Below are 26,383 nucleotides of genomic sequence, written 5' to 3'. Positions count from 1 at the left end.
GTATGCAAATCTTCAAAATTAGATATTTTATGATAATACTGTTATCAGTCATAATAAATCGAGTTTTGCTTAAAAGTAATCCAAAAGTAACTGAAAGTAACCAGTAGTTACTTTTTAAATTGTGGTAATCGGATTACGTTACTGACTACACTTTTTTGCAAAGTAACTTGTAACTGTAGGGGATTCCTTTTTAAAAGTAACCCTAACAACCCTGCTGGGGACCTTTGGTGTGCCCCTGAGAAGGCTCAAGTGTGCCCCTTGAAAATGAAAGCCATGTTTGTGAGCATAGACAGACTTCTGTTCTTAATCAAAATCTAACAACTAAGACCGTCTCTTACAGGGGTCTCTTGCAACAAATATTTTCAAAACAGCCTAATACGTATCCATTTAGGGGTCTTTGACATAAACATGTGGCCTAAAGCACTGTACAGTCAGAGATTGAGGTAGGCCTATATTTTCATCCATGCCTTACCCCTTATCCTTAAACTTCTTTGCATTGTTTTACTATTTTGAAAAACATGTTAAAATACTTCAAATAGCCGATGTACATCAACACATTGTGAGCTTGTAGATCAGTTATTTTACATATTGAAAATTGAAAAATAAGGGGTAAGGCATGGACCAAAATAGGGCCCAAAGCACCTATACTGGGCTGAGGTCACTGAAAGTGCCCCTACTCCATAGAAAACAATGAGAAGACAGTTACAGTACACAAGAAGACAGGTCTCTAATGTAAAGGTGGTTGCACACTGCACTGCATGTTTTCGTTGCGTTTTGGAAATCCGAAAGCTGTAGGCCAGGGAGAGAGAGAGGAAAGAGAGAGAGAGCAAGGGACTCAGTGCGACAGCTGCGAAAATCGGAAAAAATCAACCCCTGGTCCGAAAATAAATACGAAATGGGCGGCAGTGTGCAAACGTGATTGACTTAACGTGAGGTTGATTTTTTTATTCACGCACTCCGAAATTCAATCCGATATTCGGCCCGAAAAACGCACTTTCACTCACTTCAAAGATGGAAAAAACATGGTCAGTTTAGTTTTTCCAGGTGGGTTTTTTAGGTGGGATTGTAAGCCTCGGTATATCAGCTATTTGTTGCATGAAGATACATATGTATACTGTATATAAGACTTAAGTGGTTAAGAAAAGATCTACTCCTCTGTTTTTAGTTTTTTTTTTACTATTTGAACACTATACCGGAGTGGAGAATTGTACCCAGAATTGGGCACATTATCCTCTAGTGTGGGGCCAGCCGGACAATCAATCTGCTCTCAAAGTGGGGTATAGGTACCCCCGGGGGTCCTTGACAGGGTTCCAGTGGGTCCCCAGCTAAATGATTGGTAGTTCGATCGGGACCAAATAATGGTCCTTCATAGGTCTCTAACTTGGCATTTGACCACCTGCTTCTAATCAGTGGAACATGTGTGCCAAATGTTTTGAAATTCCTTCGAAGCGTTCCAGAGATATTGCATTCACAAGGTTGGGACGGAAAGGAGGTCCCAGTGACCTTGACCTTTGGCTACTTCTACTCTACTGTACTTCTAATAAGTTCATCCCTGAGTACGAGACGACGTTTGTGCTAAATGTCATGAAAATCCCCTCAAGGTGCCCTTGAGATATTGCGTACGTAAGGTAGGGATATATCCAGATATACAGATGTACGTATACTGTACATAAACACGTTTGGACAACCTGGAAACATAATGCCTCCGGTTATGGCTGTCCCCAATTGAGGCATAAAATGTTGCCTTTGAACCAGAACCAACCAGTGATAAAAATCATTCTGTCAAGAGCAAACGGTGCCATTGTCTAGTGGCGTGCCGTTATCTTACAAAGATGTCGCTCAATGACATATTGTCAGCATTTACAAAGACTCCATTCCGTGTCAAGAGAGCAAACACCACTGATGTGTCTGACTCTTGATTAAAAGCGAAAAGGGGAAAAAAAAGACAGAAAGAACATTCTCTCTTTACAGCTCATGCTTTTTAAATTCACTGGTTTCTAATTTGCTCTTAAACAACTGTCAGCGAAACAAGCCACTCGGGGCTTGTTTTGCAACCCCCGCCCCCAGCTTTCTTACCCCCTTTCTCTTCGTCAGTAAGATGTGAAACTTTAATCAAAGGCTGTTTTGACAGTCTAATGATCAGTACGAGAGAGACTGCAGTGCACGCAGACAGAGAAGGTAATAGCTTTACCAAAACGTCCTGACTGCATGAAACAATGCGCTTTGTTATTCCGTCACCTCCCACCCCTGTCGGACTCTTGCTCCGCTCGCTTCTATTCTTCTCTTGTCTTCGCTATACGAGTGCAGATGGTGAACGCATGTTTTAATAGTCAGCCCAGCTAGTTCAACAATTACCATTTCACTGTGATGGGAGAGAGAGAGAGAGAGAGAGAGAGAGAGAGAGAGAGAGAGAGAGAGAGAAGAAAGAGAGAGAGAGAGAGAGAGAGAGACAGAGTGATGGGGAAAGAAGGAGATAGAGAAAAGTGGAGAAAGAGAGAGATGTAGGTTAAGAGAGGATTTGGCATTAACCTCACTGCTTTGTGCCAAAAACACAATACAAGGCATGTAGAGGACTCTCACAGCAAGTGATTTAACCACTGAAAAAGCACTGATTAATTTTCTAAAAAGGCGGCAAGGTTAAATGAATTCCATCACAATGAGAGACGATCATAGAGGCTTTAGCCTGGAGAGACACTTAAGAAAACCTCACAGCATAAAGCTAAATGCAGTAACTTTTTTTACTGAGGGTACAAAATAGTTTGCCAGAAGACACAGCTTGGTGAATAACAGCAAAAGCAATCACAATTTTTAACAATTGCCTTACAGATCTAATAGCTGCTCCATTTACGAATAAAACAAATAGGTCAGCTCATGTCAAGCTGTCACCTAACAGCCTGCAGGGATCAGTTAATCTTATCCTGAGTTGTGTTTTTTGTCTCCTCTGGGTATGTATTTCTTTTATTTATCAACTCACTTTCATGTGAGTATGCAAGCAACAGTGCCAATCAATCAATGATTGAAAAATAAAATATCTTAACTCATTCTGAGCCCAGGACATTAACGGATTAGGGGGTCCAGAGTGCCCCCTCCCGGCCCCATTAACGGCCGCTGTCTTATTTTGAAGGCCAGAAGTCTAGACCGGAAGTACTTCCGGTCTGACGTCATCGGATCGTGCGCCGGAACCGATGCGTGTCCACGTGGAGTTGTGTAATGGCCGACCGGGAGCTTTTATAACTGTGTAAAATAAGCGAGCATCTGCCTCCATCCTAGCTTCTAAAGTGTAGTTTTGAGATAATGGACATTAAAGATGAGATCGGCCGTCCACCTCAATGTTATGGGATGACTATTGTGTGCTCGTGGAGCCGTGATGATGACAAATCAGCGCGGATTTCGTCTCCGGAGCGTCGGCCATTGTACTAGGTATTTTTACTCGCCGTTACAGTAATATATTACTTTTCCTGCGACATCGCGTGGATGGCACTATAGATACTCTATTACTTTTCCCGCGACATCGCGGGGTTGGCTTTTAATGAGTTAAAACAAAAATAAATAAATAAGCAACGCTAACTTCTGATACGTCAATATATAAAAAAATGCTTTGAAAACTACTTCAATTTGGCATTTTGTTTTTTATGGTTTACAGTTAAACTTGGTGTTAAAGGGCTCCACGTTCGGAGATGTTCCCAGAATTTTGTCCAAGCAGCCTGCTGGGCAAAATCAGGGAACGTTAAGCAAAACGCCCATAGAGATACAATAGCAGTACAATAGTAATACAATAACATGTTAGCTTGAATCAGCAGACAAGTATTTGGGCCTATGCCAGACTCAAAAGGAGGAGGCTGGGGTGGAGTAGGAAGCTAATCGGCAGCGGATCTGAAGCTTCGGATCCAAGACAAGCAGAGCTACAGTATAGCGAATGCAAGCCGTATTTAAAGAAGCCTCCTTTACAGAGCGTGAGCTTTGATTGAAGTATGACAGTGTGACGTACAGTAATGACCAGTAGAGCTGTAAATGAGGAATAGGAAAAGGAGCTGGCTGACATCTGATTACAGCAAAGGCGGGCGAGAAAAATGAACATTTTGGAGTCAGCTATATAATATATTTATTATATACCTGATCAGTTGCGTACGGCTGTCGCACAACGAAAATAGCAGATGTACCGTACAAACTCACAATGTGTTGCAATGCTACATATTGAGAGCTGTAAGCTTATCGGCTATTTTTGGTGTGCATCACAGCCTCATGCATGCAACTAAGTATAACTCATGCTTAACAAATCCACGTCCAGGTCTCAAAGCACGTTATTCCAGTTCATCTTAAAGCCACCTGCTCTGGTTTCTAATTAGAACACGTTGTGATATTTGCACAGTGCAGAATCAGCAGAGGACCAAAGCTCTTTTTAATTATCTCCCCTTATGGGAAGGAATATTACATTAATTGCAACAGGAGAAGACCACAGTGCTTCCCCCGGTTCAGGGACCGTTAATGGGAATGACACGCCCTTCAGCACTTGTAGAAGTGAGCCGTGGGAAACTACAGCAATGTAATGTGCCTAGTGCAGGTACATCACTGTCAGGTAAGAGATTGGAAAAAAGAAGAATGCAGTTATTTTCAGTGGTGGAAAAAGACCTCAAATTCTTTACCTAACAAATGGGATCCTAACACGTCTGTGAATGTGGCCGGGAAAGTACAAAAGTATTGGTATCAAAATGTACTTAACTTCTCATTGTGCCATTGCGCAATGTCCCGTTTCACAACTTTTCAAATCTAAAACTCTTTTGAAAATAGCAGATCTACAAGCTCATAATGCGTCGCCTTGCGACGAATTGTGAGCTTGTAGAACGGCTATTTTCAAATGGCCGAAATGTATAGGGCTGAAGTGAAATATATTTTGTTATAATAATCAAAAAAAGTAACTAGTAAAGTTTTCAAATAATTGTACTGGAGTAAAAGTACAATATTTGTAACAAGCACTTGTTAATACTTTTCATTGATTAAATATTTATAAAAACCCACAGACAGTTGTTACCACTTTCAGCGTGGCATCCCTATTTTGGGCTTGTCATAGGCAAGGTGTTACACACTGGCAAACACAATAAAATATTCCATTCATTGATGTGTACACGAATGGTTGCGTTTGTGTGGGGAATTGCAGTACATGTTTGTTTGTGTACAGTACAGTATGTGTGTGTATGAAGGAGGGTGCTTTTGAAGTTTGCTGGCTCTTGTTGGTTCTGTAGACAGCCGTGGTGACCCATGGTTGGCACATTCAGAATGAGATTAGATTTTTCTTTTTGCCAACTATGTTCATACAGTACAGCGTAAAGGGACGGCACAGTGAAAGAACATTTAATTGATGTACTGCTAATGACAAGTTTGGCAATACAAGACTCACATTAGTGCAATGGACTTATTTTTTCACAAACGCGGCCAATGTTCTTCAGCATTGTCTTAGTAGGGTATGGATTTCTTCTCACCATTGCCAGCAATGTTATGATGCCAACTTTCTGTCGCCTCCGATTTAGACTCTGATCACTTATTTTGTGTTTCAATAAAGTGTTCTTTATAAGGGTATGTTCACAAATAGTGTTTTCAGGGACGTGCTGGGCCCCTGATTCAGCCCGGGAAAAAGAGTTGGAGAGGCCCTCATTGCACGCTATAGAGAGAGATCTCTCTCTATAGCGCTGCTGCTACTTTGCCATTTCAGATCATGACAAGTGACAAGCCAGTGGGCCAATTACATGAGTTATATTTCGTCGTTGTCGGGTGGAAACCTTGTATGTCCAAAACAGTTTGTTTTGTATTTATCATTTTAAAAATGATTTAAACTAGCACACAAGCACACAACGCCAACACGGCGTTGTGTGCTTGTAGATCTGCTGTTTTCACTACTTTTGTGCGACGGCTTCGTATGGGGGTCGGTTCTCCATTCCGAAACCCCCCCATTTCGAAACACCCCGTTTTCGAAACCCCCCGTTTTCGAAACCCCCCCTTTTCGAATTTTAATTTTCGGAAAGGTGGGGTTTCGAAATTGCAGTCGGGACCTCGCCATTCCGAAATTTTGAATTTGAGCAGATTATTCCACCAGCAGGGTTTAAGGTGAGCCAGAACGGCCGGACCCCCGTCAACACTAGGGCTTTGCACATAAAGAGTGCTGCTGCATTATATCCTATATTAATTATATTGACCTATAATTGCAACATGTCGATAATAAAGTGAATAATATGAATGCCATATAGGCCTATTAATTATATGGACGTATAATATGCATGACGCACTGTGCGTCCTGTGCGTCTGGGAACACATTGCCAAAGGGCACCAAAAAATAAAAAAAGAAGAAGAAAAGGCCAAGCCGATCATCATCACAGATTCAGAGCCTAATAACTAATATGTAGGCCTACCGGTATTTGCTCCGCCTAAAAATAAACACGGAATGCATGCCAAAATATTGCGTGATGCCTGATCAATGGTTGTTGTGATAATCGATTTGGGTGCACGGTGGTCGCCCGCAGTAAGTGCACCTGCAGGCTGGCTGTGCTGCTCCTGCATTCATTATCATTATTCATTACTGTCTGAAAAGTCATCCAATAAACTGAATAAAGACTGTGAATTGTGAATAACCCTTTACCTACTGTCGCTGCCGGCCTGCCGCTGTGATGTGATGTGATGTGATGCATTTTGAAGGTCCATGAAGAAGTAATCCGTTATTTGGGGTGACGACAACCAGAATGCAGAATAGACTATCATTAGTTGTCTGAGAATGTGCCACAATGGTTTAAATTATCTAATGTAACTTTGAGAAGCGCAGAGCTGGTCAGAGTCCATTCAGACCAGCTGTGGGACTGCTGCGCTAATTGGGTTGACTTGACTCGTTGACCCTATAGGCCTACTTGCGCTATTCGGTTTATTATTGAAAAATGGAAATGCAATGACAGTAGGCCTATTAATTCATGTATGTCTGTCTGTCTGTCAGTCAGACAGACAGACAGACAGACAGACAGACAGACAGACAGACAGACAGACAGACAGACAGACAGACAGATTGATAATTTTCCCATTGCACACGAGAACGTGAAGTCAGTCAGTTCAGCACCGCAGGCAGCCCCTCATCATTCACAGACAGCGTGTTAAAAGTGGTTGCACTTACGTATATGAGACAGAAATGGGCCTCTAATATTTGACAATTTGGCCAATGTTTAATTTGTCATGTTAGAAATGTGCAGATACTGCTCTATAGACGTAGACTTTGTTGGTTTGTTTACTGTTAAAATGGTGCATATTAATCATCTGGGGACAAAATAATTTGGGTCCCAACCCACAGGTTGAGAACCACTGGTATAGCTCCCAGTTACCAATGGATCAATTAGCGCGGTCATTAATTGCTTTCAAGGAAAAACAAACAATAGATGTGTCAATTGCGCCGGTCATTAGCTCCTGCTGTGACATCAAACGAATATGGTCCACCAATTAAGGATCAAAGTGGTGATGTCTGGAGGTTTGTAGGTATGAGTGGAGTTTTTGGTGTGGGGATTCGACAAGAGATGACATCTGCTAATTAGACTACAGTCTCACAGCTGAAAAAGGGAACTGCCTGAACTTCATGACAACTAGGCCTATAACTACTTCCTAAACGTCAAGGATGTCCACAATTACAAGAGGGCGCTCCACTAATCACGTACAACCAATTTGACAGACACTAAAACGTCTCCAATTCGTTCTCCTGCACGCTACCACGAAAATGTGGAACTCCCCAGATCGTGCATAGTTTATTTTGTGAGGAGTTGCTCAGAGAGTCAGATAAAAGGAAAGTGCCACTGGAGTGAGGAGAAATATTGTATGTATCCTATAGGCTATGCCTAAAATAGAATATTGCAGGCCAAATCGTGGCAAATGGAGACGTTTTACGCGCGGCGAAAGCCTGGTGATGCGAGGTTACGCACGGAGCGGGCTGCGAGGAGAGAGTGATAGAACAGAGAGGGAGGGCGAGAGGAGAGACAGGGAGAGAGGAGAGAGAGAGAGACGTTGAATATACATTCATATCTTGCTAAACTAAGTATAAGCTCTATATGATTTGTCTGGTTTATTGCAGGGTTTATCGCCGCTGGTTTTATTTTTTGATCGCCCGTTTCCGACCGAGATAAGCGCCGCAATTTTGCTGGGGTGCACTGTTGATTTGTATACATTTGAAAACTTGAATTGGGACATTGTGCATGAGTAGGCCTCGTTGTTATACTTACATTTTTATGTTAATAATCATTCATAATTCCATTGTTTTATTTGCTTTTTTTTTGCCGTGGAGTAAATCTCATGTCTACTTTGAAATAAATATACAAGTTCAGCTGTGAAAGATCACATTTTAAGCCTGGGCTTTGTTTAATTTGGCTTCTAATTTAGTGTGTAGACAAAACAATAAGTTAAGATAATACAATGTATAAAAAGCATAAAGTAAAGTGTCCCGTCTCACAGCTGTGCGTGTTGAGCGCAGCTACAGCTCTGGGATGAAAGCTGCTGTTGGATGTTTTAAAAGGTGTGCGTTTAACTGTAAATTCTGCCTGGCATCATAACTTAGTTTCGAATACCGTTATGTGGTAGATGTGCGCACATTGTGTGTTGGGTCACAGGGTACGGGGACGGTGGGAGAGAATTAGAAATGAGTATAACAGACATTCATTGAGAATTATAGATCAGAAAAGGCCTTCTGAATGTTGATGGGTTTTTGGAGAGCTGTCCAAGAGCCCCAAATTACACATGAACGAGAAGTAAGCTGCGTTTCAGAGAGAGAGAGAGAGAGAGAGAGAGAGAGAGAGAGAGAGAGAGGCCGCCGCAATCCATTTTGTGCCCGACTGCGCACTTTTTCTATGCACCACCCATATCAAATTAATTAAACAGAGCAGGCATCACAACCATTGATCTGGCATCACGCATGCTTGCTTGCATGCATGCATGCAGTGATTATTTTTAGGCAGCGAAAATATGAGTTATTATGATGATCATGATTCTTTTTTCTTTTTCTCTCATTTTTTGGTGCACTTTGGCAGCGATGCCCGACGCACAGTGCGCGTAGAGAGAGAGAGAGAGAGAGAGAGAGAGAGTGAGAGTTATAGGCTATTCGGAATGGAGGGGTGCTATAGAAAAATAAATAACACCGCCATTTCGAACAATAAAGTCAATGTTCGAAAAGGCGGTGCTGTTTCCTTTCGGAATGGCGGGTCTTATATAACATTTGGACACACCGCCATTTCGAAGAATGGAATTCAATGGTCGGAATAGCGAGATTTCGGAAAGGCAACGTGCACCCCTTTGTATGATGAAGCAGGGCTTTGCTTTGCGAAAAATTTACAAATTTTAAACTTGGATATACGAGGTTTTTGCCCGACAGTGACGATTTACTTTGTTGGCTGCCAAAATGGAATGAAGGCCGACATTTTTATTTATTTTTTCCTAATGGCCGGCCTGGAATGAACCGGCCGTTCGGGAGTTGTCCCACTTTTCCCAATGGCCAGCACGTCCCTGAGTGTTTTCCTCCAACTGTCACCGCCTTTTTTCTTCTTAAAAGAAACAAACAAAATAGTACCCTATGGGATCATCTTATAAAAGCACTGCAGTTGGCAGCTTCTTTTTGGCACAGCATAGCGCTTTAAAAAGTTGAAAACAGCATAACTTTCCACAGAAGCTCATTTACCGCTTTTTCCCATTTGACCAATGACGATGGAAATGCTGCTAAGGAGGTGGGTGATTTTACTAAACACCAGCAGAGATGGAGACAGATAAAGTATACCTCATTGATAAATGAGCATTGACTACTGCTAGAAGGACTACCCTGCTCTTTATTATGGGTCTCTAAAGGCAAAGCTAAGCAGCCTCCTCTTCGCCAAAGTTATTTATAAAAAAAAACAAGTAAATATGCGTGGCTAGTGGTTATGGATCGAACCACTAGGACCGCAGTTAAGATCAGCTGAGCTGTCTGATCCAATGTGCATGTTTAGTTTTTATATTGGCACAAAATGTGCTCCAGGCACACTTTTTCCTCTCAAAATATAGCCTACAGGTGTTGTCAACGTCTTTTTCTTTTCCGTTTGTGTTGTCAGATAACTGCACGACTCTAGACCCTTACAAGTGATTTGATCATCGGACAACAGAAACTGAACTTGACAGAAGGTTGGCTTGTTTTAGAAACATGTTGTCCATTTTTGTGAAAAAGCTCTATTTTCTGCTGCAAAACTGGACTACAGTAGACTATACAAAGACAACAGGCAAAGCTCAGTACGGAGGAAATACTATAGAATGTATACCAGTAAGACGTCTAAGGGCAAAAAGCGACCTCGCCCTAAAGGGAGAGGTCACGCAGGACGGAATTCGCACAGGATGGAATTAATTTGAAAGTGTGACACTTTTTTTTTTCTTTATGATTTTCATCCCACGATTTTGCAACCCATTTTCACCCAGTGCCAATTGCCTATGTAATCCTGGGCTCTGCTCTCCCTCTGCAGCGCCTGGGGAGACAACGGACTGACCTCATGCTTCCTTCAATGCATGAGTACTTAGTCCAAGTTGTTTCTTTTCAACTGACGGATTTCAGCGCGTGGAAGGAACATGTTATTCCAACCAGTTCCTTTAACCTCTATCAAGCGCCCTGGCTGGCCAGGGGGAGGCATTATTGTTAAAGAAAGGTTCCCCAAAAAGTACAGACACGCCGTTCTGGACGAGTAGCTGACACACCGCAGGACTGTGCAGGAGGTGCGATCCATACTGAGGTGCCGAAAAGCGGGTATTCCTGTACCAGTCGTCTACTTTGTGGACTACACCACTCACAGTGTATTCTTGGAGGAAATCGTTGGGTCCATGACGGTCAGAGACACATAGCTTCCACCCAACAGTCCCAGTCCAAACTAGAGCAGGACCTGGAGCAGTTGGCCAACAGGATTGGCCAGGTCCTGGCCAAAATGCACGATGAGGAGGACGTCATCCACGGAGACCTCACCACCTCCAACATGCTGCTGAGGAGCAGTGTGGAGGAGAACCCAGGGGTGCTCGTTGACTTTGGCCTGAGTTACATCTCTGGCCTGACGGAGGACAAGGGACTGGATTTATATGTGCTGGAGAAGGCCTTCCTGAGCACCCATCCCAACATCGATACTTTGTTTGAGAAGCTGCTGAAGAGCTACACGGCCTCGTCCAAGAAGTCCCAAGCTGTCATCAAGAAACTGGACGAGGTCAGGTTGAGAGGAAGGAAGAGGTCCATGGTGGGCTGAGAACATACGTATTGTACCTTGCTTATTGTAAGTCACTCCGGACAGGGGCGCCCGCTGGCCTACTGGTCCACTTAGGCATTGCCACATAGGCATGGATGCCTGGCGGTGTCGCCGGTTTGATTCCCGATCTGGACGACCTTTGCCACATGTCACTCCCCATCTCTCCCCCCATTTCCTGTCAGTCTACTGTCCTATCAATAAAGGCATAAAACCCCCCAAAAAATAATCTTTAAAAGTCACTCTGGATTAAAAGCTGCTAAAAGCCTAAATTGTAAATTGTAACCTAATATGTCACTAATTTATGGGGAGAAAAAGAAAGAAAGAGAAGAAATAAATGTTGAAATATGGAGAAGATTTCTACCCGACAGCAACGATATCTCAGACCATTTCACTGATGAAGCATCAATGTTTCACCTCATTGGTCATCAGGGCATCGGTGTTCACCGCGTTGATGAATGAAAGATCATCGTCTCACTGCATAAGTGGGAGGAGTGTCAACCACTGACCCTTTTGGATGACGCAGTACCGCCGACTCACCTCATTGGTTGAGAGGACAGAGTCCTCGTCCAGGCTGAGGACGGCGTCTGTGAGGATGACGTCATGGGGGAAGAAACGACTGCTCATCGTCTGGATGAGAGAGAGAGAGAGAGAGAGAGAGAGAGAGAGAGAGAGAGAGAGAGAGAGAGAGGAAGAATTGTAAGAAATCTGTGTCTTGAGAAGATGCGTGCTGTTGCTTTCTCTTCGAAGTAAGCCATTTACCATGAGAGGGAGTGGGTTGTTGGCTGATTTACCTCTGTTTCAGGGTTGTGGCACGAGGCGAAGCTGAGTGCCAAACAACCCTGAAACAGTTTTAATCAGAATCCAGTATCTGAACATGTGACCACAATAAGTGGTAGAATGTCAAACTTACATTCTTTTCGCACCCAACAACAATCATTATGAAGAGCATTTTGCCAAGACAAAGAAGATTGAGCGTAGGTTGCACCAACAACTTTGAGTGTTTTATCCCCCTCAAAAATGTCTCTAACTAAGGGCCATTATTTAGACAATCAATTGCGCACACTGCTACATTGTCTAAAATGCAGGACGCAATTGCATCGCTAACTGAAAATGGCTACAGTAGGTAGGGTAAGTGATTTCAAGTTTCAGTTTCAGTTTTCATGTAGGTGACAGAGGCCCCGCTCTATCCTAATCCAACAGTTTTGGTGGAGCAACTGAAACTGCTTTTTTCTCCTCACAGGGGATAAGGCTGAAGTCCAACTATGGACACTCTATAGTAGCCTAACTAGTACTATCAGAACATAGACCCATTTTGTTATTATTTGAATTAAATGAAATCACTTACCCTACCTTTAAGTTTATTTTCAACCGTAGCTTCCCTTTCACATTACCTAAGATCTCAATTAAATAAAACGGTTTAGACTCTTTACAAAGGGGAAAAGTCTTCTCTGCTTTGTTAATATTATAATAGAGTTGGCTGCAAGCTGTCATTTTCCCACTCAGTTTGAACGACAATGACCCTCACCTCGACTAGAGCACAACATTGCAAATGTTTCAGCCCTGCACATATTGAAGAGAGATCTATTCTGTCTTGTGTTTATTTTCTTCGTTATCTTGTTGGATAATGAATGGGGACATCTGTCACGTGACCCTGATGCAAATGAGACAACATATATGCCCTTATATGTTCCCTTTATTCTTCAGTATTATACAGTAATCTCATTCTGCCTCTCTGCCTTCTCTCATTTAAGCTGTCATTGCTTCAGTGGCCAGCTTTGCTTGTGTGCGTGAGTGTGAGTGTGAGTGTGAGTGTGAGTGTGTGTGTGTGTGTGTGTGTGTGTGTGTGTGTGTGTGTGTGTGCGCGCGTGTGTGTGTGTGTATTTGTGGGCCAGGGAAAAGATGGGAGGGAGATTGACCATACCAAAAACGGGAAACATACTCACACACAAATACATGCAAAAACAGTGACACGCCCACAGCAGGTTATCACTAATATTGACCATATTCACAAAGCGGCCATCTTGCCATTAAATTAATTAAATGCCACCCCAGTTGCCACCCGGTTTCAATGCAAATTTCAAACATGGCCGCCAGGTGAATATGGTTAATGGCCCTCTCTATCACTGAATGTGCCTCTCAATATGGCTAGCTCGCTCATCAAACCAGGACTTCTGCAGGGACTGAACATTCTAATAGGGCCTTTTGGTGAAAATATTGAAAATGCCAGACCTCCAAGCTCAGAACGCGTGCATTCTAGTTCAGGAGAGTTTGGACAAGGCAATTCTCTTGAATGCTGCCTTCAGGTATGGCATGGAAAGCGGGCCATCTTTCACCATAGTAAAAACTGCATTCATGGTTCAGGAGAGGGCACTTTTTACAGACGGATAAAACGGCTGGGGCTCAGGCCCCCTTTGATGTCTATGTGTGCATGTGCCTAGAACCCAGAGGCAATGAAAACCTGTTCATTCCTTACACCGGTGTGTCTCTATTGATCGATTGGCCAGCTTAACAGGGCATGTGTGCGCGCGCCTCTATCAATTGATTGGCTGGCCTAAGAGGAAGTGTTGTAAGCCTTAATCCATTAGGCTAAAGAGTGCTGCTGATGAAGTTATTGACTCGTAATTAGAGTCTGAATTATTTAATGGCTTCTACAGAAGGAGAAAAAAATACTTATTTCCTCTCATCGCGAATTAAAACTGGGCACAGACATAATGTAAAGCATATTAATATGTAATGTTTGTGCAGATTGAATCCAGTGTACATTCACAGATGCATGTGTCATCTTGTAATATTTCACATATGAATTCAAAACGTTTGTGTGGAATGAAACCAGTGAATATCAGAGTTTTGTTTTGTTTTTACAAATGTCATGAAGGCGTCAACATAGCATTATCCACTTACAGTATAGGCTATGACCCTATACTTCTTTTGTCATTCATGACAAATGGCAAATATTAATGTCCTTTGACACCTTTATGAACATTTTCTGTCCACCTAATTGAAAAAAAAAAATAATAATAATCATGAAAAGAAAGATTAAAAGTGTGTTGTCCCCCCCCCCCCCTAGTCTTGTTATGGCTCTATAGCACAGAGGAAAGAACTTTCCCTAAAGAATCAGAGGTTGGTGGTTCAAGACCAGTGAAGAGCATTTCCTGTCTTTCACTGTCTATTTTGTATTGTCTTGTATGTCATGACCTTTGGATAAAGATTTATACAAAAATAATAATAATAATTTAAAAAAAAACTTCACCAAGTTGAAAAATCCACCAAATGTTCCTCCTCTTAGGAAATGGCACAGCGCAGAGGCTTTCCATCACTTTCCTCCTCGGTGGAAAGCATAGGTGGAAAGCCTCTGCGCTGCGCCATTTCCTCAGAGGAGGAACATTTGGTGGATTTTTTCAACTTGGTCAAGTTTTCTTTTAAATAAATCTATCAAAAGTCATGACATACAAGACAATACAAACCAGACAATACAGTACAGAAAAACAAACACAAAAGACAAGTTATCAATACATCAATACAGAAAAAATCCATCCATTCCTCCTCGGTGGAAATTCCACCAAGGAGGAATGGAGGAAAGAAGCGGCCAATCAGCGTTGATGTTAGGGCCTACTGACTGCACGTTCTTTCTTCTCATCTACTTGAATAAAAGCTAAAACAATAGATAGATAGATAGATACCTTTATTATCCCAAGGGGGAAATTTAGTTGTCCAGTAGTAGCACAGCAGTATACAGTTATTTACAAAGTTACAGAGACGTAAGAAAGATAGATAAGAGGGAAAAAAAACAAAACAAAGACAAGAGCAGTACAGTACCAATAAGGAGAAGGTGCATCAATAGAGGGGGGCGAATAATATATAAGTATATATACATAAAGTGTCTTGCAAAAGAGATCATAGCAGTCAAAGCTAGTTAGTGCAAACAAGTATCTCACTGTCATTGTTAAACAAAGCAAAAATACTCAGAAACTACCAACACTAACAACCTAATAGTGCAGTGTCAAAAATCAGTGCGAAAAAACGAAGAAACTAGGAAGCGTGTCACCGCAAGGCGCACCTGAGCACTCTTCCTGGAAGGTCCTTAGAGTTCAAAGTCAATACAGCAATTGTTCCTTAGAGTCAATACAGCAATGGTTCCGAAGTCTAAGTTAGGAAGGGAGACCTTTTCAAGCGTCCGTTATGTGTCTCGTTGTACAGCTTAAGGGCAGCCGGTACAAAAGATTTTCCTAATCTCTCACATCTCCGTACTGGGTAGGTAAAGCGGTCGTTTCCTCTCTTACTCCAGTAACTGGTGATCTCTAGATGGAGGGGGTGGGAGGAGTTCTCCAAGATGGAATCTAGCTTCTTCCCAGTGCGCACCTTGGTTACTTCCTCCACCCCCTGCAGAGAGGACCCAACGACAGAGCCAGCTTTCTTCACCAGTCTGTTTAGGTTAAACGTGTCACCTGCTCTGTTGTTGCCACCCCAGCATGTTATGCCAAAAAAGAGGACACTTGCCATGACAGACTGATAGAACATCTGTAGCATCCTATTGCACACCCCAAACGATCTCAGTCTTCTCAGGAGGAACAGCCTGCTTTTCCCCTTGCTGTGAATCGCCCAACAAGGCTCTAAAATGTGTTTACTGTCAATATTCCAGGATGACCTCCCACTTGGGTAATGACGCCCCCTGGCGATCATTCAGAGAAACTACTTCAGCTCCCGTACTAACGTAGGTAGGAAGGGCCTGTCACTCAAACCGGAGTGACCCGCCTCCAGGCTATATAAGCCCCCGGAGGCGGAAGTAACATCCTCTTTTCACTCTCTGCGATATCACATTCAGATAAGTTGAAACTCAGCCTTGTATTATTATTCTTCGCGCATTAGCCTAAAGCGGTGGCATTGGAGTCGCCCACTGGCGAGTGTTGAATTAACCCGTACTTAAGAATACTTATTCTTGTTCCGTCCTAAATCGACGGTTATTTCCTTTTATAACAAAGGATTATTACTGCTTGTTCAGGCCTCCGCCGAAGCAAGCGTGGCATAGCATTAGCCGTTAGCTTGTTAGCTCGTCTGCTATTGTTAACGTTAGCTACACTGCTTACCGCTTGTTCAGGCCCTGCCCGAATCAAGCGTGGCCTAGCCTTAGCCGTTAGCTTGTTAGCTCGTCTGCTTCTGGTTAACTCTATCTACAGTGCTTCGCCATGGATCCTCTGGCCTTCCTGCCGAGGCAATGTCCAGGCTGTCCAGGACTCATCGACGGACAGGATCTTCACCATCTCTGTGTCGGCTGCATGGGCGTTGCACACGCCTTCTCTGCACTGAGTCCTCAGGGGAGAGCAGGACCTTTCTGTGACTGCTGCGTGGCCTACGACCGCGATGTACTGATACACCGGTTCTACCTAGCCAGGGCAGGCCTCGGGGCCTGCGCTCCACCAGGTGGGTCCACTGCTCTCAACCCCACAGCCCAGTCTTTCCTTCCCCAGGCGGACCGCACCGTTGGTCAAGGTGCGGCGCTGCCTTCCGGAGATCCGCTTGGCAACCAGCGCGCCATTCCAAGTCAAGATGGCGCCGTGCTACATGAGACACCGCCTGCCGCGCAACCGACCGCAGCTAGCTCCACTGTCACTGGAGCTGGCGGGTCTGGTGAAGTCGCCGCTAAGAAGGCGACCAAGAAGGCTAACGTCCAGACGAAATCTCCGGTAGCCTTTTCCCCTTCGGGCGCGGTGCCCAAAAAGAAACGCTTGGATGTGACCGTCGGGGACGTCCCCCTCGACGTGAGCATCACCAAAACAGTCCAGACCTTCAGGCGAGAGTCGGACCTGAGCTCCTGTCAGAGCGAGGGTTCTGGTTCTGAATACTCTGGATACACGGCCGAGGAGGAGGAGGACTCCGTCGATGACGAGGGTTCTCGACTCACGGTCACTGTGAAAGGTAATGCCCCTGCGGCTCCAGCACGTCAACTGGACGCCGCAGGGAGCTCCCAGGCCTCCTCAGGCACCACTGCCCCTCCACCCGCCAGTCAAGCGAGTGAAGCGGGAGCAGAGGACGTCGATTCTGCAGCAGAAATGCTGGATCATCTCACAGTCTACATGAGAGCTCTGGCCAGAGTTGGAGAGGAGTTGCCACCTCCTCTCCCCTCTGAAGAGGCCGAGGATGATGATGAAATGCCCGGGCAGGAGCCTTCGGTTCCCGCCCCGTATGTCCTCTCCAGGCTGCCGCTGGTGAAAGGTTTCACCAAGGCCCTCCATTCCTCATGGAAGACACATAAAGACCCCAGGAAGCTGCCTTTTTCTGTGTTGGATTTGGTGGGCGGTGCGGAGGCAGGCATGTCCACCTGCCCTAACCTGGACCACCTGTTGGCACAATCTTTCCTGAGTTCTGTCAGACCCCAGTACAAAGATGTAGGCACGGCTAAAAACGGGCCGTTTGTTGGCCCCGTCGGCACCAACCCGCCGGGGTTCACTGTCCTGGAGGACAAGCTACAGTCGGACAGGGCTCGTAACGCCTACCGGTCCGCTGCTCTGGCCGCTAAGGACCTAAATCTGATCCAGCTCTTGCTCGCTTCCACCAAGGACCTGGTCAAAGGTCTGCCCACGGGGGAGCACACAGCTGAACTGAACACTCTATTTGACATCATGCTGAAGGTCAATTGGCATGCGGTTAAGTGGATGGGCAGGTCCATGGACTACAACCTCCAGTCTGAGAGAGCCCGCTGGCTCGACTATGTCGACCTCGAGCCTAAGAGGGACGTGGGCGAGAAGCCTCTAGGTCCTCGCGGGGAGATGTACAAGTCCCTCTTAAACATGGAGAACAGTCCCACCACCCTCATGGGTGGGGGCTTGGAGCTGCTGCAGGGTAGAGTTACCTTCTTCAAGGCGGCTAAGGACATCGTCGAGTCCACCACAGTGCCACAGGATGAACCGCAGCAAGCTAGGAGGACGTCCCGCTCCTCCCGCGCCAAGGAAAGGGGCCGCTCTGCTTCTTTTAAGAAGCACTCGTCTTCCTCCAGGGGAGCCTCTGCAGCCAGGGCGCCTGACAGGCCCCGCAGCAAGGCTGTGGTTCCCGAGCGCGCTCAGCCGCGCCGCCCGTCCAAGGATGGCAGGCAGCAGTCTTCATACCGCGGTGGCCGCGGTAGGGGACAGCGCAAATGACACTCTGAAGAGGGGAATTGTGCTGGGGCGGGGGTCCGAGGTGTCTCTCGGTCCCCCTCCCCCCAAACGAGGGCGTTTTTCGGTACCCCGTGTCGGGGAAATGAAAATGTTAATTTTGATGCCTCCTGTGTCGACAATAAACATGTTGAAAGAACAAAGTCTGTCTCTGTCCAACTCTCTCGCACTAGCACAGACGACCCCATCGTGCATGCCTCCTGTAGTAATGATGAAGTCCTGTCAGGACTCGATATTCAATCACAGGTTTTATCAGAAACCAGTAATGTTAATGTCAAACAATTATGTGGTTCCTCAAGCGCGCGAGTGGGATATCCCTCGCGTCGACAATATGAATCCTTTATGCATGCCTCCTGTAAGAATGATGGAGTCCCGTCAGGACTCTTTAATCAGTCAGAGGTTTTATCAGCAACCAGTAATGTTAACGTCAAACAATTATATGGTTCCTCATGCGCGCGAGTGGATTTTCCCTCGCGTGAGCGATGCTATGAATTTAACCTTGAGTCAGAAATTCTGTCGGCCTACTATGAGCCCGGGTCAAGGGACAAGCATAAAGGCCTTAGAGCAGGTATTAAACGTAAAAGTTCCTCTCCTGTCAGGGGAGAATGCTTTAGTTGTGGGCGAGTCTGTTTATCAGTCGAATCGCTTTGCTCTTCCTGTCGCTCTATCGAGCCAAAACCGAACGCTTCCGGTTTCACCGGATACGGATTCGCTAGCTCCCCTAGTCAAGCGGTACAATCGGAAGGTGTTCCCACCTTGCGGCCTATTGAACCCCTGCGCTCCGCATCCGGGTGTCCCGGATACGGATACGCAGGTTCCCCACTTCCGGTCCCGCCGCAAAATAGCTCCGCTAGTCAAGCGGTACAACCAGAAGGTGTTTCCGCCATGCGGCCTATTGAACCCTTGCGCTCCGCATCCGGTCGTTCCGGATACGGATACGCAGGTTCCCCACTTCCGGTCCGGCCGCCAAAAAGCTCCGCCGTCACGGAAGCACAGTGGTGGGGTTTCTCTCGCTCAAAACACGCTAGCACGCTGTGCGCGCCAGTGGAAGTTATGCAACCCGAGCCATTGGGTATTTCGAACGATAACCAGGGGTTACAGGTTACAGTTCGCAGATATACCCCCGCTTTCGAGCAGGGTTATTCATACCAGAGCACGTGGTTTAAAAGCAAGTCTTTTGAGAGAAGAGATCAGCTCATTGCTAAGCAAGGGTGCTATAGTGGAGCTGGACAGGACCCAATCCCGCATGGGATTTTGGAGCCGTTATTTCCTGGTGCCCAAAAAGGGGGGGGGGCTACGTCCCATCCTGGACCTAAAGGCACTAAACGTGTACCTGAAGAAATACGTTTTCAGGATGCTAACAGTACCCACCATGTTACGGTCGGTCAGGCAAGGGGATTTCCACTGTTCAGTGGATCTGAAGGATGCTTATCAGCACGTCCAGATTTATCCCCCACACAGGAAATTCCTTCGGTTCGCCTTCGAGGGTCGCCTGTACGAGTATACAGTACTCCCTTTCGGTCTGTCACTGAGCCCGAGGGTTTTCGTGAAAGTGACCGAAGCAGCCATCGCCCCGCTGAGACAGCAGGGCGTCAGGTTGGCGACGTACATCGACGATTGGATGATTTCAGCGAGCTCCGCCCACGAAGTGGCGCGTCACACACAAGTGGTTTTGGCTCACCTGAAGGCCTTAGGTTTCATAGTCAACCACGGCAAGAGCATGCTGACTCCAGCAAGTCGTCTTACATTCATTGGGGTCCTTCTGGACTCATCCGACATGTCGGCCCGTCTCTCAGAGGAGAGGGTGGACAGGTTTCGGGAATGTCTCGACTCCTTTCAAGTGGGCCAGGAGGTCACTTACAGGAGTTGCATGGTACTGACGGGAATGATGGCTTCCGCAGTACATCTGTTGCGTTTGGGCAGGTTTCATATGAGACCTTTTCAAAGATGGATGTTATCCCTCGGGATCCCGCCCTCCTTGAAGTACAAGAAGGTTACGGTTTCCCCTTCCTGCGCGATCGCCTTGTCTCCGTGGCTGGTGGAGGGGTTCCTCACCAGCGGAGTCTCGATTGGCGAGGTGGTTTCCCACAAGTCGATCACGACAGACGCCAGTCTCAGTGGATGGGGAGCCACTTTCGAGGGGCGCACAGCGCAGGGGCTTTGGCCTCTGGAGATGAGGGGTCGTCACATCAACTATTTGGAGTTGATGGCTATACTCCTGGCGCTCAAGCATTTCGAGCCTTGGATTTTGCATTGTCACGTCCTGGTCAGGACAGACAATACGACGGCCATGTTTTATGTCAACAAACAGGGGGGCCTGTCGTCGTTGCCACTGGACCGTCTGGCTCGAGAATTGACGGTTTGGTGCTTGTCGCGCCTCAAGTCGATCAGGGCCTCACACGTCCCAGGTCTCCTCAACAGCGGAGCAGATCTCCTGTCCAGGGGAGGTCCTCGCTACGAGGATTGGTCTCTCCACCCCAGGGTGGTGAGCCAGATTTTTCGCAAGTTTGGTCAGCCAGTGGCGGACCTGTTTGCGTCAGCGGAGAATACGAAGTGTCCGTTGTTCTTCGCGGTGAAGGGCAGTCCCCCCTTGGGGTTGGACGCCTTAGCGCACACGTGGCCGAGAGGTCTACTGTACGCGTTTCCCCCCTTCGACTTAATCCGACCCACTCTGGAGAGAGTCAGGAGGTTCGGTCTGGAGATGCTCCTGGTGGCTCCCTACAAGGGCACGTGGAGATCGGCGATCGCCCCTCTCCTTTGCGAACCGGGTTGGCAGCTGCCTCAGTGCAGTGACCTGTTGAGTCAGGCCAGGGGGGAGATCTTCCACCAAGACCTGCAGGTCCTAGACCTGTGGGTTTGGCACGTGAAAGGTTAAACCTGCTGGCAGCCGGTTTTTCTTCTGAAGTGGTTGATACCATTCAGAGTGCTAAGGCGCCCTCTACGAGGGCGTCTTATGATGGAAGGTGGAATGCCTTTGAGGACTGGTGTGAGTCGCGTGTTCCACCTGTGGTGGCTCATGTGGCGTCAGCCCAGGAAATTCTGGAATTTATGCAGAACCGCTTGAGAAGTGGTCTAGCATTTTCTACCCTTAGGGGGTATTTGGCGGCTATTAATGCCTGTCACCTGGGGGTGGCGGGCAAGGCACCTTCTAAAGTCCCGGAGGTCATCAAGTTCATGCAAGGAGTTGAACGTTTGAGGCCGGTGACTAGGTCTTTGTTCCCAGTTTGGGATCTGCAGGTGGTTCTAGGGGGCCTATGTCGGGCTCCCTTTGAGCCGCTTGTAGGGATGCCTTTGAAACTTTTGAGTTTCAAGACGGCTCTTTTGCTGGCTTTGGCCACGGCTAAAAGAGTTGGTGACCTGCAAGCTCTCTCGGTGTCTGCGGAGTGCATGCAGTTTATGAACAATGATCTCAAGGTGTTGCTCAAGCCTCATCTTAAGTTTGTTCCTAAGAACATGGTGGTTCCTAAGGAGCCTGTTGTTCTTCTGGCTTTTCATCCTCCTCCGTTTGTCTCGGTGGAGGATGAACGGCTGAATTGCCTTTGTCCTGTCAGGGCATTGAAGGCCTACTGTGACAGGACTGCTGGTTCTAGAGCTTCTTCTCAGCTCTTTGTAGAAATGGGCAATGTTCTTGTCAGAAAGCCGGTGTCTAGACCCACTCTTTCGAGGTGGATTGTGGATGCTATTAGGCTGGCTTACTCTAGTGCGGGTGTGGAAGTGCCGGCGGCACTTAAAGCCCATAGCACTAGGGGTGTGGCTACTTCGTGGGCACTGGCAAAGGGAGTCTCCGTTCAGGAGATTTGTGTTTCGGCGAATTGGTCTTCGCCTTCTACCTTTGCAGCCTACTATCACCTGGATATCGAATCCTCTTCGCTAGCGCATTCGGTTCTGGGTGCAGTTGCCTCCTCTACGTCATAGAGGAGTCGGATCTTCCCCTCCCACAGGTGGGCATGTAGCCACCTGGGGTATTTTGGGGGGACCCTGGGTTTTCCTTATATAGTGTGTCTTACTTATAAGGCGGACTTGTCCTTTTCATTTAGTTGAATGAGGCGGACTTCGGTCTGTCAGGGTCTCTCTTTATTTTCTCATGCCTTCACACCCAGGTCCGGTGGGCCTGGGACCTTCTGGGTGATGGGTCACGCCCGTTTGGGCTGTGCTCACCCGTATGAGGGGTGTGTGGGGGTATGAGAGTAGGTTGTGGCTTAGAGGGGAGTTTAAGAATCCCAAGTGGGAGGTCATCCTGGAATATTGACAGTAAACGGTAGGTTCCGTACGGAACCATTGTTTACTTAGATATGGAAGGATGACCTCCCACGTAATGCCCCTCTGTTTCACTGAATGTGGCAGAGAGTGGTATTAAGACTCCGGTTTGAGTGACAGGCCCTTCCTACCTACGTTAGTACGGGAGCTGAAGTAGTTTCTCTGAATGATCGCCAGGGGGCGTCATTACCCAAGTGGGAGGTCATCCTTCCATATCTAAGTAAACAATGGTTCCGTACGGAACCTACCGTTTTATGCTAGTTGCAAGCTGTCAATACAATTACATCACCCTTGGGTATAGGGCATGCATATTTCCACTTAACCCAGCCATTAAACTAGCTTTAATAGATTTTCTGGCTCCAATAATCCCTTTAAAGTATTTACTGTATGTAAATAGAACTGCTCTTACAAAATTTAAGTAAACTGAGGCTGTGTGGGTGAAATTAAGAGGTTTATTTTAATGAGGTACTGTAATACATTATAGCAAATTGTTGTGAAGTTTGACAATACACTTCAACTTAAAGTGCTGAAGGAAGTAGAAATAGAGATAATAGGGAATTTAAAGGGAATTAAACATAGCTAGTAAAGCTAAATAAGTGCGAGGACCCTCTAAACTGCTTTGCAAATTTGACTGCCATGTAACGTCTTTGCAATAATTACGTGTGAGTCTAATTTGGTATGATTTTGTCTCCTTAATGCACACTTAACTCATACAGTGCCGCCGGCCACAAGGGGCGCTAGAGTGCCAGAAATTTCTCTATAGACCTTCGCTCTAGCTTCCGTCGACACTGTCCCAAGTGCCTTGGGATTTCACTCCAGCCAATGCTATGGGTGACGAGAGGAGGAAGCTAGCTGACACGTAGCCAAAATGCTAACCCATTTAGAAGCCCGATCTAAAGCTATTTCAGTCGCAAAAAAACATTCTCTTTGGGCCTGGGAACACAATCCGGAGAAAATCCTGTCTAAAGATGTGATTTATTATTGGAGTGGGCGGCGCGATGCGGCCGTTAGCGCGACTACGGCCTGTGTATGGCCGAGTGTTGGCCTGGACCATGGATGGACGTTTAGACCGGGGCTTCGTTGAGGCCTCCGATTAAATAATTCATTTTATTAAATATCCCAAACTAGTTCGCGATAGGCACCCTGGAATACGTCGCGCCGCCGACAGTATATATTGAGTTTTTTTTGGGGGGGCTCTAAACTTTATTTTAAACCATTATCAATGGAATAAATCGTCGGACCATCTAGCGTCTCTCGTTGGCTAGCGCTGGACGAGCAAGGACCACCCACGTTGCTCCAAGCAGCTCGGGGTAAGTAAAATAGCAAATAAAATATTGGATTGGATTGAAATAAAGCCGAACTTGTTCGGGATAGGCACTTATAGGGTTAATGTGCATGTTCTGCACATTCGGTCTCCTCAAGCAGATACTCCTCCAGACCTCCACACACTCCTCTCTGCAAAACTACTGCATTGTCATTTGGTGTAGTGAATTCAGAATTCACCACATGATAATTCACAGATTTTTTCTCCCCCCTTTTGATGGATCAAAAGTCGACATTCACAACAAAGGGGTTTGCTCATAAACATACTTTACTGAACAAGAACTCACATTTGCAAACACATAAGTACAGTACCGTATATGCGCCCAGGCTGTCACGTTCTCTTTGATGTTCCTGCACACCTGTCATTGGACTCCTGGCTCTCCTCATCATACTACTGACCTTGCCCGAGGTTGTCTTTAACAAGTCCAGTGGAGACACAATAAGGCTTTGATCTATCTCACGGTTTCTCACCCTCTCTGTACGAAAAAAAAAAGGTTATTTTCAACTGAAAAACTGGCATCCTTGTGGGCTGACATGGTCGATCAACCACGTAGGCTGCCTCCCTATCTGTATGTGTCTGTCTATCTGTCTGTCTGTCTGTTTGTCTGCCTCCCTGTTTGGTCTGTGTGTGTACATGATTCACTGACTGCCTGTCTGCCCACCTGCCTACCTACATCTCTATCAGTATATCTGTATATTTCCACCAGCCCCTCCTTCCCTGAAGCAGCTGTCAATGTGTCCTCTCCTGGGACCAGAGATAACGTCCTGGTGACATGCCCCGCGGTGCGATTGCTTCAATCAATCAATCACTCAAACTTGCACAAGTCATACATCAAATGCAACTCCCAAGTGCTGAACATACAAATGGAAATAAGAGTTAAGTTAAAACAGTTAAAATACAAAACGTGACATGAAAAAATAAAAAAACGTAAAAGTACATGTTGAAATAAACACAGAATTCCTTCTTATTTAACATGAATTCTTATTATGGTTATTTTGGTGGGATTCTTATATCCGTAACTCTCGTTCTCAGTGCTGTCTCTGCTCTACAATATGACAACTGAAAATCTTATCTTATACAATAAATCTCATCTTATCCTATATTATATTCCTCTTGGCTTATTTAGCTGCAGCTCCCGCCCCTTTCTGTCACTGCCAAATATCTCAGGCCTGATGTGCAAATTCAAAGTGTTCACATGGTTGACAGTAATATTAGGGTAACACTATAACCTGACAATGGACCCCTGTCGTTTCCTTGTCAAAGATTCTTATTTTCTCGTCTGTGAACATGTTTTGTTTAAAAGTAAAGGCTGCATGAATTTGTCCTGTGTTGCTCAAATACTTTGTCATTTTGGGAAATTTTCACATCCTATTTGGCGGTGAAACATGGAAGTTTGGTGCTTTTGTAGGGGGGCGCTATCTATCCATTAGGCCACGTCCCTTTTACAGAGTGATAAAATATGTATTTTCTCGCCACTTGTGATGTGTGTACAAGGTTTCACAACCTTTTGAGTATGTTTAGGCCCTCAAAAACGCGATTGTGATAAAATAATTCCTTGCATTTCAATAGGGCTTCACACTGGTGAAGTGCTTGGGCTCTAATAATAATAATATTAATAATAAGTGAACAATCGCAATTTCAGTAGCAGGTAACTGATGCTGTTGTATGACAACTTCTCTTGGGAACAATGGGGGCTGATAATAAAAAAAGATAAATCATTCTGGAGTGCAGACTGAATTTTGATCTTTTAGTCTATAGGGGGAAATCCCAAGATGCCACCCTCATCACCTCACAGCCTGAAAACCCAGGAAGAATATCTTGAGGTCAGGACAAGTTCATCAATTACACTGTAAGCCTCTTGACCTGACCCTCTGTCCAATTGGGCTTCGCTATTAGGTGCTGAAATCTACCCTTTCGTGTCACTTTGTCCTAATTGAAATGCATACATAAGGTGTCTAGATCAATGTTTAGAAGATTACAGTAAGTCATCAATATTGAGTGCATGGTGCTGGGATAACACTTTTGTTCGCTGTTAGGCAGGAACCTTGTATCTCCATATTTAATATTGTTATAGTTTGTTTTTCCTAAATCTATTCCCTATTTTATGCTTTGCTGAATCAGAATCAAAATGATATTTATTATCTGAAAAGTCTATTTTAGCTTTTGTCACTGTTTTTGAACAATATTTGTCTATATCTGTAATGACACACCCACATTAGATATGCCTGCCATGTGTTATGTCTGTCTGTGGGTTTTTATGATGATTATTATTTTTCTTTTAATTGATTGAAGACTTTATTATATAAATGTAAACAGCACGAGGTACAGTCAGACATGAACGCTAAAAGGATAACACAAGCAAGTTGTTTCCATTGTGGTTCTATAACAAATAAAAACTTATG

General features: G+C 45.5%; 2 protein-coding genes and 1 pseudogene across 5 annotated transcripts in view; 2 read left to right on the top strand and 1 right to left on the bottom strand.

Annotated features, from left to right (window-relative positions):
- Positions 1–26,383, bottom strand: part of LOC308301318 (exostosin-1) — a gene marked incomplete at both ends in the record, with an annotated part of 354,065 nt that overhangs the window by 27,656 nt on the left and 300,026 nt on the right. For all 3 annotated transcript variants that reach the window (XM_080745263.1, XM_080745261.1, XM_080745262.1), the window contains one exon: positions 11,790–11,879. In XM_080745263.1, coding sequence (XP_080601389.1) covers positions 11,790–11,879 — 90 coding nt within the window. The remainder of the gene's footprint in view (positions 1–11,789; positions 11,880–26,383) is intronic.
- The window catches only part of cUnh1orf198 (chromosome Un C1orf198 homolog), a 387,053-nt gene that overhangs the window by 360,343 nt on the left and 327 nt on the right, over positions 1–26,383 (top strand). The window lies entirely within an intron of this gene.
- On the top strand, positions 10,594–11,252 carry LOC308300316 (EKC/KEOPS complex subunit TP53RK-like; annotated as a pseudogene). Its single transcript has one exon. The product of its transcript is annotated as an EKC/KEOPS complex subunit TP53RK-like (transcript).

Source organism: Nannobrachium achirus (genome assembly GCF_963921795.1).
Source record: "Nannobrachium achirus genome assembly, chromosome: 16".
In the NCBI taxonomy this organism is placed as follows: domain Eukaryota; kingdom Metazoa; phylum Chordata; class Actinopteri; order Myctophiformes; family Myctophidae; genus Nannobrachium; species Nannobrachium achirus.
This window is presented reverse-complemented; position numbering and strand designations above follow the sequence as displayed.